Source organism: Rhipicephalus microplus, unplaced genomic scaffold (assembly GCF_043290135.1).
Source record: "Rhipicephalus microplus isolate Deutch F79 unplaced genomic scaffold, USDA_Rmic scaffold_15, whole genome shotgun sequence".
NCBI lineage: Eukaryota > Metazoa > Arthropoda > Arachnida > Ixodida > Ixodidae > Rhipicephalus > Rhipicephalus microplus.
In genome coordinates this window covers 7,408,345-7,429,977 of record NW_027464588.1, presented here as the reverse complement: position 1 = coordinate 7,429,977, position 21,633 = coordinate 7,408,345, and the positions used below count along the sequence as shown (strand labels likewise).

At 48.2% G+C, this 21,633-nt stretch overlaps 1 protein-coding gene across 1 annotated transcript in view; it reads left to right on the top strand.

Annotated features, from left to right (window-relative positions):
- The window catches only part of LOC142784749 (tetraspanin-33-like), a 32,811-nt gene extending 19,199 nt beyond the window's left edge, over positions 1-13,612 (top strand). The window contains exon 3 of the mRNA XM_075883249.1: positions 13,261-13,612. Coding sequence (XP_075739364.1) covers positions 13,261-13,612 — 352 coding nt within the window. The remainder of the gene's footprint in view (positions 1-13,260) is intronic.
- The last annotated feature ends 8,021 nt before the right edge of the window (positions 13,613-21,633 follow it).

The following is a 21,633-nucleotide window of genomic DNA, read 5'->3' as shown; positions in this document are numbered from 1 at the left end:
ATGCCACGGCTCCGAAAAACAACGAAAGGTAGTAAGAAATGTCTGTGTCCTTTGAAAAGAAAAAGGACGAGATTAGAAATAAAGAGGAAAGAAAGTAATGTGCAATTGTCTTGAAGGATATTGCCACATCACAAAGTTCTTGTCTTGCAGTCAACGAGAACAGTACGGCTTCATCCTGGAGACGTGAACCACATCCGAGGAGTGGGGTCTGCGAGAACGATGGGACGTGTCTGCTGGGACAACTTCGTGGTTCACTTCGTCGAGGTGATGAAGAACTCGGTGGGGCCTGAAGTACCGACATAACAATTTTTCTGAGCGTTCACATTGACGTATAGGAGTCTAAACCCAAACTAGGTCACCGGGTTTGTATATTACTGCTCTGTGGTGGGTGTTGTACCAGCGAGCATCTTGATTTTGCCGCGATAAAATGCGAAAGCGCGCCAGCTGTTGGGCGTCTTCGGCACGCTGAACGAATACATCTGCGTCCGGGGTAATCGTGTCCGGCAGAGTTGGTTGCAGCATGGTGTCAAGCATTGTGGTGACGTCGCGGCCGTAAACCAGACGAAAAGGAGCAAAGCCGGTGGTTTCCTGCAAAGCCGTATTGTAGGCAAATGTTATATACGGAAGGATTTCATCCCAATTCTTCTGATCCTTGGCGACATACATCGAAAGCATATCTGCAATCGTTTTGTTAAGACGTTCGGTTAACCCGTTAGTCTGCGGGTGGTACGCAGTTGCTGTTCGGTGCGTCGTGCCGCTCAGCAACAGGATCTGTCGGAGCAACTGTGCCGTAAAAGCAGTACCACGATCTGTGATGACGACAGCTGGAGCACCGTGGCGGAGAACGATGTTCTTTATGAAAAAGTCAGCCACCTCGGAAGCAGTTGCTCGCTGGGTGGCTTGTGTTTCGCAGTATCTGGTGTTTCGTCGTGACTAGCACGCAAATTATCATCACGGAGAGCAGCAGGAACGACGAAGAGGTAAACAGTTTTCGTTGAATGAAAGTTGCGCTTGTAGAGGATGCCTTGGCGTAGACAGAAAGATGACAAATCACGCGCCAACTGATGTGGGGGTTGTGGGCGACGTCCCTCAAGGTATTCAATCAGTGGTTATAATTCTAAGTCTTCCCGTTGCTGCTCAGCCACGTTTAATGATGCGAGATTAGCAAGGCAGCTGAAGTCTTCATCACTGTCTTCTTCAGCGACCTCGACGGGTGCGCGGGGAAGACAGTCAGCGTCGGTGTGTTTCTGGCCAGAGTTGTAAACCATCGTTATATCAAATTCTTGTAACCGAAGGCTCCATCATGCGAGACGGCCAGAAGGATCTTTCAGATTCACTAGCCAGCAGAGAGAGTGTTGGTCACTTACGATTCAGAAGGGATGTCCGTACAAGTAGGGCCTGAATTTCGTTATGGCCCATACAACCGCCAGACATTCTTTTTCAGTCGTCGCGTAGTTCTCCGCTAATGACAATGTGCGGCTAGCGTAGGCGATGTCGCGTTCCACGCCATCTTGATATTGCACGAGAATAGCTGCGAGGCCAATGTTGCTCGCGTCAGTGCGGACTTCTGTGTCTGATTCGGTGTCGAAGTGACCAGGGATCGGAGGCGTTTGTAGGCGTTGTTGAAGGTCGCGAAACGCGCCGGATTGTTTGGGGCCCCAGACGAAGGCGACGTCATCCTTGTCGAGTTGTTGTAGAGGGTCGGCAATTTTCGAAAAGTTTGACACGAAGCGGCGGTAATAAGCACAAAGTCCCAGAAAGCGGCGTACATCATGCTTTGTTTTCGGTATCAGGAACAAAGCAACTGCCATAGCCTTGTGAGGATCCGGGCGAACACCACTGCTGCTGACAATGTGGCCAACGAATTTCAATTCCTCATATCCAAAATGACACTTTTCCGGTTTCAGAGAGAGGCCGGCAGTGCGAATAGCCAGAAGAACCGCCTCAAGCCGCTCAATGTGCCGTACGAAAGTCGTAGAAAAAACGACTACATCGTCTAAATACACTAAACAAGAGTACCACTTCAAGCCACATAAAACTGTGTTCATCCTTCGTTGGAACGTGGCAGGAGCGCAGCACAGGCCAAAATGGAGAACTTTAAAGTCATAGAGACCGTCCGGTGTAATAAACGCGGTTTTTTCTCGGTCCCGTTCATCTACTTCAATCTGACAACATACGCTACGGAGATCCATGGAAGAGAATTAACGGGCGTGTCGCAGGCGATCCAAGGAGTCATCAATACGAGGAAGAGGATATACGTTTTTTTTCGTTATCTTGTTCAGTTTGCGGTAGTCGACGCAGAATTGTAATGAACCATCTTTCTTTTTAACCATAACAACTGGTGACGCCGAAGGACTAGTCGATGATTGAATTACGTCGTCGTCGAGCATTTGTTTCACTTGATGACGGATAGCATCTAGCTCCTTCTGCGACACGCGGTAAGCATGTTGACCCACGGGTTGCACATTGGTCTCAGTGATAAGTCTGTGCTTCATTAGAGGAGTCTGTCGGACTTTTGAAGTAGTGGCAAAACAGTCACTAAAGGATGAGAGGAGACTGAGGAGCCTTGCCCTCTTAGGTTCTTCTAACTGGCGATTGACGTTGAGGTGACTAGTCACGTCATTATCGCAGCTGTTCTCCGTCGAGGTCGTCGTAATCAAAGGTAAGGCGTCCAAGTCATCCAATGCCTCCAAGTAAGCTATGGTTGTACGTTTCGCAAAACGCCTGTGTTCGCCACCGAATTTCGTAACTAAAACCGTAGTCTGGCCATTTCGCAGTTGAACGAGACTTCGAGCAACGGCCACTTCCCGATCAAGCAATAACGTCATGTTACTTTCGGCGATGCCCGTAATCGACTGCTCCCGGGGACACTCAACAAGCACGAAGATACTACTGCGAGCTGGCAACGTGACGCAATCATCGAATACGCGTAAGATCATGTCACGATGTTCGTTCTCGATGTCGGAATCTGGAGAAACACAGTTAACAAAACTGACGAACAAATCACGCAGAATAAATATCGCTCCATATTCTTGCAGAAAATCCATGCCCAAAATGACCGGCCGAGAACTATTGGGCAGTACAAGGAATGATGCTACAAAAGCCGACACACAAATCTCAAGCCTGGCGGTGCACCTTCCTATAAAGGATACGAGGTGTCCTCCAGCGGTGATTAGTTGAGGGCCGTCCCACGTTGTCAGCACCTTGTGTAGACGGGTGGCCAATGAAGCACTCATCACCGAGTAATCAGCTCCCGTGTCGACAAGCGCAGTCACCGGATAACAGTCGACGGAAACGGTAATGGCAGCGGACGTTCTGTTGGCGGTTTCACAAACAGGCTTTAACGGCACGTCGTAAGGCAGTGGCGGAGGGTATTTGTCGGTGCGCGTGACAGCGACCTCACCTCCGGAGGTCGCCGTTTTCAGTTTCCCCGATGTGGGCTTGCGCCACTGACACCAGGGGACCCAAAGGCGGGTCGGGCGCGGTGTGTTCATGTGGACGGACGGGGTGATGGTGACCGTGACTGTCGTCACGGCGGGACAGGTGCATGATGACTACCTTCCAAGTAATCTCCAATTTCTTTTGGGCGTTCACCATAGCGTGGACAACGTGCATCTGGGTGGAATCCGCGTAGGCCTATTCGTCGGTAGTAACAGTAGCGGTACATGTGTCCAACTTCGTCACAATGGTAGCACAAAGGACGATTGTCGGGTGCAAGCCAGACGGTGGACTTGCGCGGGCCAGGATGAAAATCGGCCTGAGAAGGCAGGCGATGGGCTGGACTTGGAAAGTGTCTGGGGGTCCCAGCAGGTGGATGAACAAAATGTGCCGTCAACGGCGTAGAGACGCATAGGGCATCCACGTAGGAAAGCGTGGGAGCTTCGACTTGCAATGGTGGTGAGGAGTCAACGAACTGCCTGATTTTGTTACGAACGACGTCCGTAAGAGCAGCACTACTGGAAGGAGACGCTGCATGAAATTTCGGAAGTTCCTCGCGTACAACTTGCCGTATGAGTTCTGTGAGGACCTCCCTGTTATCACCTCCTGGTACAATTAAGCACGCAGCGGACATGGCTATCTGACGCTCATACTGCGACACCCGCTGCCGAAGCATGCGCTCCATAATTGTGGCCTCACGTATGAACTCGGACACTGTCGTAGGAGAGTTGCGCACAAGGCCCGCAAAAGTTGTTCCTTTACGCCTCGCATTAGCAGGCGTAGTTTCTTGTCTTCTGGCATGTGGGGGTCAGCCCGTCGAAACAATCGCGACATTTCTTCGACGAACATGGCCACGCTCTCGTTCGGCACTTGAAACCGCGAAGAAAGTGCCTGCTCCACTATTTCTTTCCGTTCGGGGTTACTGAACGCCTCACGAAGCTGCCGATGGAATTCATGCCAACTTGTGAATGAAGTTTCGTGGTTCTTATACCACACACTTGCCGGGTCTCTGAGGGAGATATACACGTTCTTCAACTTACGGCGATTGTCCCAGTCGTTGATGGCGGCGACCCGGTCGAAATGGTCAAGCCAGTCTTCGACATCCTCACCGGCATCACCATGAAATGGGTTGGGTGCGCGAGGCGTGTTGATGACACAGGGTACGCTAGCGAGTGGGTCATGCTCGGTTTGGGTTGCGGATGTGGCAAACATTGTCCTTTGCCAAGGGGCCATACTGTGGTGGTAGTCCTTGAAGGCGGCGGCTGCTTCGATAGATATCAGCAGACTTTGGTGCACTGGCGGTGATTGCTTCTGGTTCAGGACCAGCAGGCATAAGACGTTGCAGTACAGTACCCAGCACCTCCACCAGTCTGTTGCGAGAGGAAACGATGGGCAGGAACTCGAAGTCGAGGTCTGTTTACTCCGCCACAGCTGCCATTCGCTTCTTCGCTCTCGTCTTCTGCTACCAACACAGCGTGGCAATATATATATATATATATATATATATATATATATATATATATATATATATATATGTATATATATATATATTGTAGAGAAGCCGCCGAACACTGAAGTGGGTCAAACTCTCAAGTGTTCTCTAGTGGGTCTACCAAAAAAGGACGCCGCTCGCGCTGAGAGTCCATGCTTGGCCGTTACTGTCGCCATTGTGTATACTCGCTGTGTGCCTGCTAATAAACGCCATAACAAATTGGTGGAGAGTGCTACGATCCCCTTTGCTGCCCTGGGAACTGCGTTCACGTACCCTGCAATCTACCATGTCCCACGACGCCTCTTAGCAAACACCTCCTCCCATGCCACCCCTTGTGCCGGTGTCCCCAGGATCCGAGATCCACCCATCTTCACGGGCGCCGATGGCACTGACGTGGAGGACTGGCTCGCTATTTATGAGCGCGTGAGCGTCCCCAACAAATGGGACGAGGACGGCAAGTTGACCAACTTGGTGTTTTACCTTGCGGGCGTTGCAAGCTTGTGGTACAACAACCACGCGTTCGATTTCGCAACCTGGTCCAATTTCAAGAGCGCTATTACCAACGTTTTTGGCCGCCCTGCCGTTCGTAAACTGCAGGCCGAGCAGTGCTTACGCGAACGCGCTCAGCAGGCCGGTGAATCATTCACCAGTTACATAAAAGATGTCCTGGACCTGTGCAAGAAGTCCAACGACAGCATGTCCGAATCAGACAAGGTCCGGAACGTCATGAAGGGCATTGACGTCATGAGCGCCTGAAGGCTTACTATGACCCGCTCGTGGTGACAAGCTGTTAGGTCGCCAGGTGGCTCCCTCTTCGACCCCGGGGTAATTGTAGAGAAGCCGCCGAACACTGAAGTGGGTCAAACTCTCAAGTGTTCCCTAGTGGGTCTACCCAAAAAAGGACGCCGCTCGCGCTGAGAGTCCGTGCTTGGCCGTCCGTTACTGTCGCCATTGTGTATACTCGCTGTGTGTCTGCTAATAAACGCCATAACAATATATATATATATATATATATATATATATATATATATATATATATATATATATATATATATATATATATATATATATAACTGATCCCCTGATGAAGGGAGGATCCCTCCCGAAACTGTTGGGAAATAAATATATTTATCCTTGTTGACAACGCTCCCGTTGTGCCATATCCCACATATATATATATATATATATATATATATATATATATATATATAAACAACTTGCCAAGAGCAGGAATCGAACTTTTTTCACCCACTTTTCTTTCTTTTTATTTACATTACATTGGTTGTAATACCTTCCCCTATATATAGATTCCTTGGCATCATTGTCTGTTAGATCTCATTATTATTGTGTCAAAACATGGAAAAACGAGCCCTTCGCTATACACTGCTTTCCCTTGTTCATTAACGAGGGTCTTGTACTGGCAGACTTGACGCCGTTAGGTCGTATACGAGGAACTATTGGTCAGCTGCCCACTCGTAATAACTTCACGTGCTACTTGACACCACACAGGCTCATAAAAGGGTGTTTTACACTTGCCGCGGTGCCTACAGATCGCGCTCACTGACACTCCCACGTTTAAACTCACATATAAACCCAATAAAGCGGCTGGAGGGAGAGCCGCCGTGATAGCTCAGTGGCTAGAGTATCTAACGCGTTATTCTAAGGTTGTAGGTTCGTTTCCTTCTCACGGCAAGGTATTTTTCCCACTTTTCTTTCTCCTTATTTGCATTACATTGGTTCTAATTACTTCTCCATACATTCCTTGGCATTATTGTCTGTTAAATTTCTTATTGATATATATATATATATATATATATATTGTCACAGGGGTGAGAGAATGAATGAAATAAATATATTTACAAAATATACAGGGAGAGTCATAGGCAGCTGCAGCCAAGATGGAAGAACAGCAGCAACAACAATACGAGCACGGTCACTTTCATCCTCTTCGTCATCTATGATGCTCTTTCGTTGCCGATGTCGTGCAACATATGACCCCCAGCTGCTGACAGTACCGTCTCGCCGCCTAAAGGAGAGTGAGATCATATGCGGGTATGCACGGTTTGAGGCGCGTCACGTGGACGACGTCACTAGCGGGTGCGGACGACGATGACTGACTCACCAACGGAGCAATCTCGTATGTGACATCGGTAGGCCGGCGTAAAACCTTGTAAGGCCCCGAGTAGCGAGAGAGGAGCTTCGAAGAGGGGCCAACGTGGCGGCATGGTGTCCAGAGGAGGACCAATGAACCTGGAGAGTAGGAAACTATTCTGTGAAGGCTATCGTAGCGGGCCTTCTGAGAGAGCTGCGAGCTAAGAATACGTTCCCGGGCGATTTGGCGGGCCAATTGAGCCCGAGCAGTGGCATTCCGGGCGTACTCTGTAACCGTTTGCGTAGTTGATCGGAGAAGAGTCTCGAAGGGTAAAGTTGGACGGCGGCCGAACAATAAATAGAAGGGAGAGAAGCCAGCGGTGTCGTGGCGTGACGAATTGTTCGCGAATGTCACATAAGGCAAAGTACTATCCCAATCAAGGTGATCTTTGGAAACGTACATGGAGAGCATTGTTGTCAATGATCAATTTAGGCGCTCGGTAAGGCCATTTCTTTGTGGGTGATACGCCGTAGTGAGCTTGTGACGCGTCGAACACGAGCGAAGGATGTCACTTACTACTTTTGAAAGAAATGAACGACCACGATCAGTCAGCAGCTGTCGAGGACCACCATGGTGAAGAATTACGTCATGAAGCAAGAAATCCGCGACGTCAGACAATATATATATATATATATATATATATATATATATATATATATATATATATATATTGTCTGGGTGGCGAGTGCTATAGCAGCATCTTCAGCTGTGTCCGCACGTTTGGCGATGATAGTCGCCGATGCCAGTACCGCGCCCTTGTAATCTGTGATGGTAATCGCGAAGACATTACGTCCTGGATATTTGGCTGCGTCCACGTGTCACACCTGCGGGTCATTGCGATGCTTTTTCCGGATCATGTTAACCTGGCGAGCCCCCTTTCTCGGTGCTGTGAGGATGCATGCTTCGAGGGATCTGCTGAATTTCAAGGCTTTCTCACAGCTGTGACGGTATTTTGCCTTTGCGTTCTTCGTTGGGTCCTAGGGTGGTCTGGTATCCTGTGCGTCGAAGGACGGTTTGCCCTGTGAGTGACAGCTTGAGTCTCTCGACCTGGTTAATTAGGTGTGCTTCGGTGAGTTCTTCCCACGTATTTTGAACTCCCATGCGAAGCAGTCGGTCAGTGGAGGCGGCTGGCGGCAGTCCTAGGGCAAGCTCTGTAGCCTTTTGTATCAGCAGATTAAGTTTTCGTTTCTCCGCTGTCTTCAGGTTGAGGTAGGGAGTTCCGTACGTTATGTGGCTGTAAAGGAGAGCTTGTACCTTTTTAGGTTGTCGTGCTCTTTGAAGCCACTGCGGCGCTTAGCCGCCCTTCAGATTAGGTGGGTGAGCTGTGTCACAGTGTTCTGCAGCTGGGGTAGGGCAGCGGAGCCAGACCCATCTTTATGTATATGTGTTCCAAGGACTCGAAGCGTGTCAACTTGTGGTATTTGGACTCCCTGTAGAAAGACTTGTGGGTCAGGAGTGTCGTAGCTTGGTGGTCTACCCCGGGTGCGTGCCGCAAGTACTAACAGTTCCGATTTTTCGGAGCACATTGGAGGCCCCAGGTCTTGACATATCTTTCAGTGATAGAACCGCCTCTTGAAGTCAGTCTTCCTGTTCACCCATACTTGAACCTCTTGTGTACATAGTGATATCATCGGCGTATAAAGGGTGAAGTATCCCAGGGCCAGCGTCCAAGAGACGTGGGAGCATAAGGAGGGCCAAGTTCAAAAGCACTGGTGATATCACTGAGCCCTGCGGCGTGCCTTTGTTAGGGAGTTGAAAAAGCTCGCTCCTGATATTGGCAATCCCTACAGTGGCAGTGCGGTTGGTGAGAAAAGCCAGCATATAGGCGTATGTCTTGGCGCCGCAGCCGACATCTTCCAGGCTACGCAGAATAGCTTCGTGGCTCACATTGTCAAATGCACCCTTTACGTCCAAAGCTAGAACAGATGACTTACTGTGATTGCTCAAGCAGAGAAGAATATGTTCCTTTATCTGCAAGAGGACGTGCTGAGCATTTGGCGGAAGCCGAACAAGGGGTTCGGGTAGTGACCATTGTCTTCGAGATGTGTGGTGAGCCGCTCATTTACCATGTGCTCAAAGAGTATCCCAGCGCAATATGCAAGGTAAATGAGATGAAGATTCGCAATCGAGATTGGCTTGTTTGGCTTGGGTACCATGGACACCTCTGAGTGCTTCCAGGCTTGAGGTAGCTCGCCCTTCCTCCAGCAGTCGTTATAGTGCCGAAGGAGTGCCGTCAACGCCCTGGGCGGTAGCTGTAGTAGGTGCTTATTGGTCACTCCGTCTTTTCCTGGGCTCATGTTGCGCGTAAGCTTAGCGAGGGCCGCTTAGCTCTGCGAGCGTGAAAGGTTGGTCTAGTGCTTCGTTCGGTGCTCCTCGGTACTCCCTGGGTGTCGAACTGTTGATGGAGGTAGCTTGCTGTTTAACCGAGCCACGCAGTTTTGCTTCAAGTTCTTGGAGTAACTGGTGCTCTGTGCCCTCACAGTTGTGCATGAGCCACTGCATTGTATTTCTTTAATTAGTTTTTGTGTGGGTGTCGTCGATCAGGGCTCGAAGAATGCGCCAAATCTTCTTTGTGCTCAGTGTCCCTTGAAGTTTGTTGCAGAAGGACCGCCAGTTCTTGCTCGCAAGGTTTTCGCCGTACTGCTGTGCCTGTCTAGTGAGTACGGCGATGCGGCACTTCAGCTTGCGGTTGAGCTTTTGCCGTTGCCATCGTTTATTAAGCGATCACAGAGCTTCCCATGGGTGAAGGAGATGATTATCGACTGCCGGATCGTCCTCGTTCAAGTGTATCGTTTTGGTATGTCCATCAGCAACACTTACAATACTGTTTAACCAGGCTTCATTGTCTTCGATAGTCGAGTTATCATGAAGGTCATTCCTGTAGGCGGTCCAGTTCATGAGCCGAGCTTTTCCTGTCTTGAGTGAGCGGTGGGCCTGTTCATCCTCTATTTGAATTATGTGATGGTCACTCCTTAGAGTGTCTGGTAGCCTTGTCAACGTTGCGTTGTGCACGTCTTTAGCGAACGTGAGATCAGGATTAGTATCCCTCGACACGCTGTTGCCCACTCGGGTTGGATGGAGCAAGTCATTCCACAGCGTCAGACCGTGTTGCTGTACAGCGTCGTAAACACGCGCCCCCTTCTTGGTGGTGCTGTGATAGCGCCAGGCCGTGTGTGGAGCATTGAAGTCCCCAACTATGACGAGTCGGCTGCCGTTAACCATTTGATGGAGCTCGTGGACGAAGTGGTTGTATTGGTGTAACTGCTCCCGCGGAGGGCTGTAAAGGTTGGTCAGGTATAAGTTTTGTTGAGTCTTCCGAGTGGGGATTATCGCCACGATGGTGTGTTCGATGCCAATGTCTTCAATTTCATAAGGCTGTGCGGTTAGAGTCTTCTTTACTAAAATTGCAGTGCCGGATGAGCATGTGGGAGTGCTGTAGCCAAGGAGCTTGATTTTTTCTGTGTGGGTTTCCTTCAACGTGATCGTATCTGGATTATTTGTTTTAACATATTCTTGCATGCTTGCAGAACGAGGTCTGTAGGATCTGCATTTCCAGTGCCAAATTCGAAGAGCGGGGAGTGGCTCAGACTGTCTATGTGCGGGAACTGCCATTCTGGCAGTTGATTCCCGCCTGGTGCTGGTCGTTTAGTGCTGTCGATCGAATTTCCACTGCAGTTTCCTCCCCTAAAGTCTTTCGCTGTTTCCGCTTGGTCCTTGATTGCTCCACCAGCTGCTCATGGGTAACGAAATTTTTGTATGCATATGTTATGAAGTTATGCTGTTGTGCCATGAAGCCATCAAGCTTGGCGTCGAGCGTGCTTACAGTACGGGTCAGTGGTTCTACCTTTTCCAAAATTTTAGTAACCACTTTCTGTATGGTTATGTCTATGAATGCGAGGAGTTTCACAGGGAGGGCTTTTTCGAAAGCTTCAAGGCGTAGTTCGACGAGTTCGAGCATCTTTGCTTCATGTGCTTGCAGTCTTTCTTCTACCCGCTTCATTATTCTGGCTTCCGTCTGTTTTAGTATCCTGTCGTCAAGTTCTAGTGTGCTACACTCGGCTGGTGGGCGTTGTTGTACCCTCCGTTGTAGATCTTGGACCTTATTTTTTAGAGCCCGGATGGTCGCTGTCTGAGCAGGCGAGATGGTCGAGGCACTTGTAGTATTTAGAGAACTGGACCCGTCACTACCAGTCACCGCGGTGGCGTAACTGATTCCCCTAACGAAGCGAGACTATGATAGCGTGCGGGATCCAGAGCGACCTTTTTTCTTAAAGCGAGAGAGACTTCGGTAAAATTTTGGGGGAAAAAAGGGGGCGCGTGAAATTTCTGGTGTGATAACTGACCCGGGTAAATCATTGGTGCAAGCACTGCAGCGATTCTCACGGGAGCGAGCTTTATCGAGCTGCTGTCGTCTTACTTGATAAGGAGGGGAGTTGCCCGGAATTTCTTCTTGCATTCTTTTCCAGCAGTCTCATGGTCTTCTCCGCAGATCTTGCACATCGGTTGGCAGTCATGTGGTTCTGTGTCCTTGTCGTGGCCACATTTGTATCAGAAGTTCACTTTCGGCTGAGGGCAGATGTCTTTTCGGTGACCTATGGTGCCAAAGGTTCGGCAATATTGGATGGACTTCCGGTATTGCTTGCATCGCTAGTCTCCACTGAGGTACGTTACGTAAAAAAGAACGTGCTGCCCGTCGAAAGTGATAACTGCAGCTGTGGAAGATCCCAGCATGCGCGCGCCAAGGACGTTGTATCTTGGGTCTACGCGAAGTCCTGCAACAATCTCTGTGGGGCTTGTTCCTGGTTCGAGGCCGTAGATCACTCCGCGGCACACATCATTGGGGTGTCGAGTGTGCGGATTTATTTGATATATTGCTTCACCGAGCTGTATAGCATTTATAATTTGCAGTTGGGAAGCTCGTTCAGTACCCGCTGTTCTTGCGATGATCACATTCTCTACTTTCTCCACCTGCACTCGCACATGGTCATAGAAGTCCTGCTGGTCAAGCCACTGGATCTTCCGATGGCATGTGTAACTTCGATTAGGGTTCGTTTTGAAAGATCTAGTCCTGGTTGCGGGCCGATACAATTTTTAAGTCATCAGCAGGGAATGGCCACATCCTAGTGCTGCGTTGACGTTGCGGTTGAGATTCGGCGTCTGGCTTCACAGGTTGCGTAGCTCGTTCTTCGGCTGACTTGTCTTTTTTGGCTGACCTGCCTTTACGGCCAGCGTGAAGCCACTCAATGTGGGCTTTGCCTGTCGTTTTGCCACTATTTTCATCAAACGTTCATTGTGATGCCGTTCTTGAGGTACCCTCCGTGTTGTGCACTTGCATCATACTCGGGCTTTCTTGACGTGGGTTAGGCGTCTGCGTTTCCATGAGAGCGTTAGCACTTTACCTCAGACGCTGCGTCTTTGTGTTGCGTGAGCAGCGTGCTCGTGCACCTGTGAGCCGCTGGCGCCCAGCTCGTTTCGCAGGCCCGTCCTCGTGCCACAGCGGCGTTCGCGTGCAGCGCGACCTCTGAATTCCTTGGCGATGTTGCGTCCCACCGAACAGGCACAATATGTTTAGAGTTCAATATCTAGTAAAAAAAGTACACTCACTGCAATGAGTCTGGTATCAAACCATGTCCTGCAACGTGAGGAATCCCAGGTCACCAAATGCGAGCAGTGTCCAGGCAGGGTTGCAAAGAAAATAGCAATAAGAGCAGGAGCCCATGTGAGGTGCGACTAGACACCTCAGCCCCCCGGTGGCAACCGCATCACTGGGAAAATTAAAAACAAAACTTCAACCTCAATCTTCTTCTCTAATAATGAGCTTATGATAGTCAAACAAATGTCACCAGAGTTTTCAGAGTGCAGTTTGTCAATCTAGACGAAATCATTGTTTCACAACAGTGTTCCTTTATTGTCACGGAACGTCAAAATGCATTGATCCGCACTTTCTTGTGCGTATGTGTTGAACACAGCACTGTTCATTTAGCTGTTAAAGATGCAAAAAAGCAAAGCTAACACCCCAATATGGCGTATCCAAACCCACCCATAGGATGGCCTATAGTATCAATGATTATACAGGTCAGCACAGTTCGTGGGTTTTCGATGCTTGGAAAAAAACTTAACCTATCACAAGTATCCAATTCCTTAACTCATCTTATCTTCATTCAACTTGTCCTTGCAGTTACTTCCACTGTGACGCGTCGAACCCGAGCCAAGAACGGTGCTCGGTGCCGCCGTCGTGCTGCCGCCCCGAGTCGACCTTCACTGGCATCTTCTGTGGGCGCAGCGTACTGAACTTGTCCGATCACGAGGCTTGGTTCCGCGTTCACACGGGAAGCTGCCCCGACGCGACAAACCGCTACGTGAAGGAGCACGTCATGATCCTCGGGGGTGTCTGCCTCGTCGCTGTCATTGTTCTGGCCTTCATAGACATGGTTACAAATGCCGTAGTTGACGAGATCGACATCATTCGCAAGATATATGACCATGTCAACGGTGCAGAGGGCGGAGTGTCATCCACATTCACAACCTAAGATGCAATTTTCGTTAGAACGTGTCCCGTTTTTTTGCTGTTTACATTTACACGTTCAATCTTTCCTGGTTATCTATATTGATCACTTTTATAAATCTTTTTAAAATATCTTTAGCACCTCAGGCCACAATAGCGAATAATCGCAACCTAAATAGTTGATTGAAAGATGTGAAAATTCAAGAGCTTGGTTTTCTTTGTTATACAATATAATAAATAATCTTAACAGACAATGATGCATAGAAAGTCTACGAAAAAAAGAAAAGTAGGCAAAAACGTACCTTGCTGTAAGCGGTAATCCATCTGTCCTCTTTAGGCAGGCATCCTCTTTAGACAGACAATCTCAGAGTCAAGGCTGCTAGTAGCCCTGACTCTGAGTTTAGAACAATTTTCGGCCTGTTAGCGTCACGCACCACGTGAATATATTACGAGCTGCCAGCTAAATAATAATCACTTGCATACAGCCTAAATACATCAAGTCTTCGAGAACCAAGGCCTCACTATGAACAAAGGAAAGATATCGGAAATTTAAGGCTCATTCGTCATACCTATTCCCCTCTGGGAATATGGATGAGGAATAAAGTGGTACAGTACATGACGTAGAGGTGACGCCTTCTTTGAATGAAAAAGCTGAAATCCACCTAGATAGAGGGATTTCGATTCCCAGAAAAGCATAGAGGCCTGCGTGAGTAACAGTGTCCTCTTGCCTGCTCCTCTACACCGGGGTAGGGAAACAGGAAAGCAACCACACGATGGATAACGATGTTGATATGTGGTTGTGATTATATACCGTTGCTACAAGTTGACCAAGTGCTATATTCTACATCGAGTCGAATAATTTACAAGAAGGTTATAAGTGCTCTTACGACCACAGTCTCACTGTTGACCTCAAGTGAAGCGCCGAACACAAGTTGATCAAGTTGCGGCACATTACGATATCGACAAGTAAAATAAATAAAATTCTGTCATTCGCGAGTTCATGCAGGATAGGTAAAAAACAGTGTTCATGCGTTTATGGCACCTGATGGTGAATATAACAGGCGCCACTTTCAGTGCAGCCGACAATATGGGTATAACAGGCGCAAACGTTTTGGAAAAGGAACATAAAAACGCAGAAAGTACAATTGCATTTTCTGCCATTATTGTCAAATATTTGAACTAAAAATCAAGCAATTTTTTCCCTTCGACGACCGCAGTCTTCCTCTAAATATTGTCAAATTTGCCGTGTGTGCTTGGCGTTTCGTGTACTGTCTTCAAAAGCCATTTCAATGACATGCGCCTTATTGCCGAATTTCCCCTCGCTCAGCATTTTACTTGTATCATTGGTGAGTAGTGAAGCAGGACCCTTCTAACTTTTGAAGTGTACCAGTGCTAAGTAGTGTGGCTTTCTTTATATGCAAGGTACATCAATGACTGCCAGCGCAAAACTTTCTCTTTAGACTTCAAACAGAAATATGTGACACAGTCCCCCTCATTTTTTTTAAGTTGGTAAGGGCCGTTCATTAGGGTAATATTTCTCTTTGAGCGGGTAATTTTTTTCTCTGTTGCCAATGCCCTATTTATTTACAGATGTTCCCTAAAGGGTGTAATAGTACTACAAAAGGTGGTGCCATTATTGGTGCGGCTTGATATTGTAACCCTCTGAAACATGTTAGAACAGTCTTTATATCTTTTAACCTTTCTTTAATATACTATATCAGCCACACTAATCATGCAGTAGAAAAAGAAGACGACGATCGGTTTCTTTTCTTTTTCGATTAGATCGTCAAACGAGTGATGTGGTTTAATGATAATTGTTTCAAGCAAAGTATGCGATAGGGCAAAAATTTCCTTCAGAATGTTAGACTCAGGGTGTGAAATAGTAGCAATACCTTTGTGTCTCCCCGGATACCAGGCGTTTTTCATTTGTTAATTGTCAATTTCTTTCTGGTGTTTAAAGCACTAGTCACGTTGGCAGTCTTTTGGCAGCCTGTTGAAGGAAAAACTGTATTCACAGGAGACTTTAATTCACTGCATTTGTCTTGGGAGCTAAGGACAAATTTTTAGGAAGGCGGCTGTGCGAATACATCATTGACCACAACCTCTCGTGTCCGAATAAAGGCCACGTAACATCTGTCCGAAGTCAGACTTGCTGAGTATTGGATTGACCCTTTTTCTTCAATGCAATCAATCTTTTGTCATCGGCTGTTGTTTACTCAACAACTAACAACGATCTTCTTCTTATTGTTTTTTATATTACTTGTTGAGTCATAACTTTAGATCGGCCAACACGCACATATGAAAACCATGGTAAATTTCATGCCTGCCTGCATTCTGCCATTTCTAAATTTCAAAATGCGAGTGCTAACGAGATTGCATGTACAAATGGGTATGTGCTAAAGAGATCTAGAAAAAATTCTGAATTCACTATTCGATTGAGTAAATGACCTTCATCTTTTTGGTGGAAGAATGAATTTACGCGGGATTATAGAAGCCTAAATTCCGTTAAAAAACTTCTCAATAATCAGTACTCAACAAACTGGAAATACTATTCATTGCGTGCTCTTGTATTAGAGCGTACTATTAAGCGTGCAAAAAAATACGAAAATTCACATTACAATTACCCTTTCAAATTAAAAAAAATGAGCGTGATTTGTTCCCATAGCTCGTGAAAAAGAAAGTACTGACAACGCCTTTCACCTGACAATCATGTGTCTTTATGCCGGAAGAAATGAACTACTTTCCAGAAGACGAGGTGCCAAGTTTAAAGCACTGCTTCACTGCTAAATTTTCGGCTATTCGCTTTGTGCTAGTATATCACTTGGATTTAAAAAAAATGTTAGCTGAAGTAAGTCACAAAGTACGATGCCGAATAAGGACATCTGCAGGACCAGATGAAAAAAAATTTTTATTTATGGTCTTACTTCTGGAATTGCCTAATCTTCTGCTGAAACTTGTGAATTATTTGTTAGGGAACGCAAGGATCCCACCAGAATGGAAACTTGCTAAAATGATAATGTTGCTCTGAAATCAAACTGGAGCATACAAGTTGGATAACAAAAGACCAATCACATTGACATTAAATTTTAGTGGAATTGATTTATAGGACAATCAAAATACAAAGAATGAACTTATTGACGAGAGGTCAGTCTATAGCCTCTGTCCGATTGGGTTAAGGACTGGTTGTTTATTTTTTAATATCCATGTTCATTTGAAAAGTCGTATGCAACTTTCTCGGCAACGTAACAAATCTGCAGCTTTAATTACTTTACACTTCGCTAAAGCATATCACACCGTAGAGCACTGTATCTTTATGAATCGATTAGAATAGCTTGATTTCCAACGTGCTTAATAACGTAGGCTTGCACTTTTCTTGCAGACAGAAAATTTCAATGTTTTAAAGATGGGTATATATCATCTACTCACTCACAATTGAGGGGGCTACCGCAAGGCTCAGTGGTTTTCCCAGTGCTATTTAATGCACTAATGAGCACCATTACACGTCACCAGAACATAACAAATTATGTTTATGCAGACGATGTCGCGTTTTTTGCAATCGCACATCACATTCAGACTTTATCTAAACGGCTACAGATTTACCTTAACACTCTGGATAGCTGGCTCGATGGTAATTGATTTATGCTTAATTCGAGTGAATGCACGCTTCTTATTCTCCCACTGCAGTGTCGTGTGCACAACTCACTGTCTTATTATCATCAGGTGCCGCATTCAACCTGCAGAGGAGAGCTCGCACAGCCAGAGAGGAAGACGAAGCTCTTGCCCGGTCCTCTTTCCAAGCGCCTTTCATTTTTAATTAAAGTGAGCGCTTCTATATCGAACTCCTGCTGTGTCTGCGTCGTGACATTGGTGGAGGAGCTGGGTGCATGTCCAGGACACCTTCCAACAGCCCGGGATCTAGTCTACAAAGACTTCCGCTCGTCGAAACCCCCGTTCACCGCGCCAGCCGCCGCCTGTTAGGCCTGAGCCCAGGGTTCGGTCCTTGGACGGAAAACATGACCGCGCCAGGAAGCAGTTGCCCCACCATGACTAGCCCAAGCACGACACAGGTGACTGTTTTCACCCCTAAAACTCCTGTGGACTTTCATGGCAACACATATGAGGACGCAGATGACTGGCTTGAGGAGTTCGAGCGCACAGCCAACGTTAACGGGTGGAACGCCGCACAGAAGTTGGGGTACGTGTATTTCCCTCTTCAAGACGGGGCTCGCACGTGGTTCACGAATCGCGTGTGGTCAACGTGGGACGAGTTCCGGCGGAAGTTCCTGGACACCTTCGCAAACACCGAAAGGCGGGAGCAGGCACGACTCCTTGAATCACGGATACAAAAGCCCAACGAGTCTGTTGCATTGTTTGTTGAGGACATGGCTCGTCTCTTTCATCGAGCCGATCCCGATATGTACGAGAACAGAAAGATCAGCCACCTGATGCGTGGTGTTAAAGAGCAGCTGTTTGCTGGTCTCGTACGGAATCCACCTTCAAGCGTCGACGAATTTTCGAAGGAGGCGACCGCCATAGAACGCGCACTACAGCTACGGTACCGCCAGTACGACCGTCCAAACAACAGCGGACAAATCAGCGCAACCGCCGTGACCACCGTGACACCTGACGAGCGTTCTTTGCGTGACCTGATACGCGAAATTGTACAAGAAGAGGTGAAGAAGCTCGCTGCCACACCGAATGACTGCGCGATTGCGTCGGTCACAGAAGTTGTTGGCCAAGAAATAAGGCAAGCGCTTTCACTTCCCGAGCCGAACACTGAAATAGTAAGGCCAACATATGCAGATATTCTCCGTCGACAGCCTAGATCTAACGTGCCGCCACCTCAACAGTACCACCAGCAACAGCCGCCGACAGTGCCTTGGTACTACAAGGAAACGTCGACGCCGATGCGACCCCCACTCCGCAAAACCGACTTATGGCGTACCCCTGACTGGGAAGCAGGCCACATCGTGCGGTATTGTCCTCATCGCGTTGCCCGGGTATCAAGGATTTCCGTCCACTACCCCTCGGCGCTATTTCGACGGAAGACGCAACGTTGAAACGAGGGCGACGATTCCGCGAGACGTTTCTCCTGGGTTCCGGTCACGCTCGCCCTTCCCAGGTCATTTTCCCCGATCTGATAGGGGTAGCACCACGGACATGGCGAGAGGAAGGTCTCCCAGTCCACGCCGGGGAAACTAAAAGCAGCGACCTTAGGGGGGAAGGTTGCGAATTGCCGAAGATTGGAAATCCCCCATTACCGCCGCATGAAGTGCCGCACATTTTGAATGAACCGACGAAAGACGAGATTGTCACCGCCGACATTACACTTTCAATTGACGGTCACGACGTGACCGCACTGGTCGACACTGGTGCGGACTTTTCAATAATGAGTGCGAGTCTGGCCGACCAACTCAAGAAGGTAAAAATGGAATGGACGGGGCCGCAAATTAGAGGAGCCGGAGGCCAGCTGCTGACACCTACCAGAAAGTGCACCGCACGAATCAAGATCGGGGATTCATCATTCGTGGCAACCTTCGTTATTCTTGCTGAGTGTTGTAAACAGGCCATCTTGGGTATGGATTTCCTGCGGGAGTACGGTGCCATTATAAATATACCGGACGGTGTACTGACCTTCTCAGCGGACCATAGCGCAGTGCTGCAGCGCAATCCCATGCGCGTGATTGACGACGTGACCATGCCACCGTTGTCATGCCGCCTCGTCTCTGTCACGTGTAACACGCAGCGTAGTGCAGAAGGTGTCGCGGAACAAATATCGACGCTTTTACTCTCTCGAGGAATCGCTATTGCCAGAAGTCTCGTCAGTGTAGTGTCTGGGCAAGCAGAGGTCCTGTTGACAAACTTCAGCAACGAGCGTCGACACATTGCAGAGGGTACCACAGTTGCATACTTCGAAGAAATTGTAGAATTCCGCGAGTGCTTCGCAGTACAACAGGCAGAGACACCGGCCGCTTCAACACCACTGCCTGTCGACGTGAGCACAGATTTATCGCCAGCGCGGAGGCAGAGTCTTCTAGATATTCTCGGACAGTTTGAAAATTGTTTTTTGTCGACCTCGAGGGTAAATCAAACGCCACTGACAAAGCACCGAATTATAACGGAAGAGACGGCAAGACCAATTCGACAAAACCCATACCGCGTGGCACTGAAAGAACGCGAAGCAATCCAAGAACAAGTCCAGAAAATGCTCAATGATGACATCATTCAGCCGTCAAAAATCCCTTGGGCATCACCGGTAGTGCTAGTTAAGAAGAAAGACGGCAGCTTACGCTTCTTTGTAGACTACCGCAAGCTGAACCGCGTGACAAAGAAAGACGTATATCCACTACCGCGTATTGACGATTCACTTGACAGGCTGAGGCATGCACGCTTCTTCTCGTCGATGGACCTGAAAAGCGGTTATTGGCAAATCGAGGTCGATGAGCGGGACAGAGAAAAGACTGCTTTTTTTACGCCTGACGGGCTTTACGAGTTTAAAGTCTTGCCCTTCGGATTGTGCTCAGCCCCAGCAACATTTCAGAGACTGATGGATACCGTCCTATCAGGCCTTAAATGGCAGACGTGTCTGGTATACCTCGACGACGTCATTGTTTTCTCACCAACATTCGAGGAACATCTAAGACGGCTGTTATTAGTATTTCGAGCAATATGGTCCGCTGGCTTATCGCTGAAACCTGAGAAATGTCATTTCGGTTTCAAGGAACTCCGATTCTTAGGACATGTGGTGAGCCATGAAGGTGTTCGTCCGGACCCCGACAAGATCGACGCCGTCCGAAAATTTGCGGTGCCAACAGACAAGAAGGCCGTAAGACGGCCAATTTCTCGCACATAGCGTCGCCCTTATTACGCATAACGAGAGACGATGCTCCATTTTTATGGGGCGAAGAGGAACAAGCAGCATTTGACGGTCTACGACAGCGCCTGCAGACACCCCCTGTGCTTGGTCACTTTGACGAGGACGCTCCAACCATGATCCACACTGATGCCAGCAACGTAGGTTTAGGCGCTGTACTCGTCCAGTGGCAAGACTCAGCCGAGAGAGTGATTCCATATGCAAGTAGGACGCCTTCCAGTGCCGAGTCCCATTATTCCACAACGGAAAAGGAATGTCTTGCTGTAGTATGGGCAGTTCTGAAGTTTCGCCCATACCTCTACGGCCATCCCTTCCACGTAGTCAGCGACCACCACTCTCTTTGCTGGCTGACCAACTTGAAGGACCCATCCGGTCGGCTAGCGCGCTGGAGCTTACGCCTACAAGAATTCGATATGACGGTCGTCTATAAGTCGGGACGACAGCACTCTGATGCTGATTGCTTATCCAGGTCGCCTATAAAGCAAGATGATGTCTCAGAAGATGATGACATGGCATTTTTAGGAGTGGTCGACACGGTCACCATTTCGTCTAAGCAGAAAGAAGACAGTGAGTTGATCCCTCTTATTAATTTTCTTAACGGCCAGTCTACAAGCGTTCCCAAGATATTTGCAAGGAGCTTGCCATCATTCTGCTTGCGCAGTGGTGTCCTATACAAGAAGAACTTTGCCCCCAGCGGAAATGCCCACTTACTTGTCGTCCCGACATCCATTCGCGATGAGATCCTGAGCGCTTGCCACGATGAGCCAACCTCGGGCCACCTCGGATACACGCGCACATTGGCCAGAATCTAACAAAAGTACTACTGGCCGAAGCTTCCAGGCACTGTAGAGCATTACGTGAGCACGTGCCTCGATTGTCAACGACGAAAATCGCCACCTTTAAAACCAGCCGGATTGTTGCAACCAGTTCAAGTGCCCACCATGCCCTTTGCACAAATCGGAATGGATCTCCTTGGACCATTCCCGACTTCGCATACTGGAAATAAGTGGGTAATTGTCGCTACGGACTATCTTACTCGCTACGCAGAAACAAATGCTTTATCAAGTGGAACCGCAGTAGAAGCGGCACGATTTTTCATTGAAAATATCGTTCTGAGGCATGGCGCTCCTAGAATTATAATAACAGACAGAGGTACCGCTTTCACGGCTATG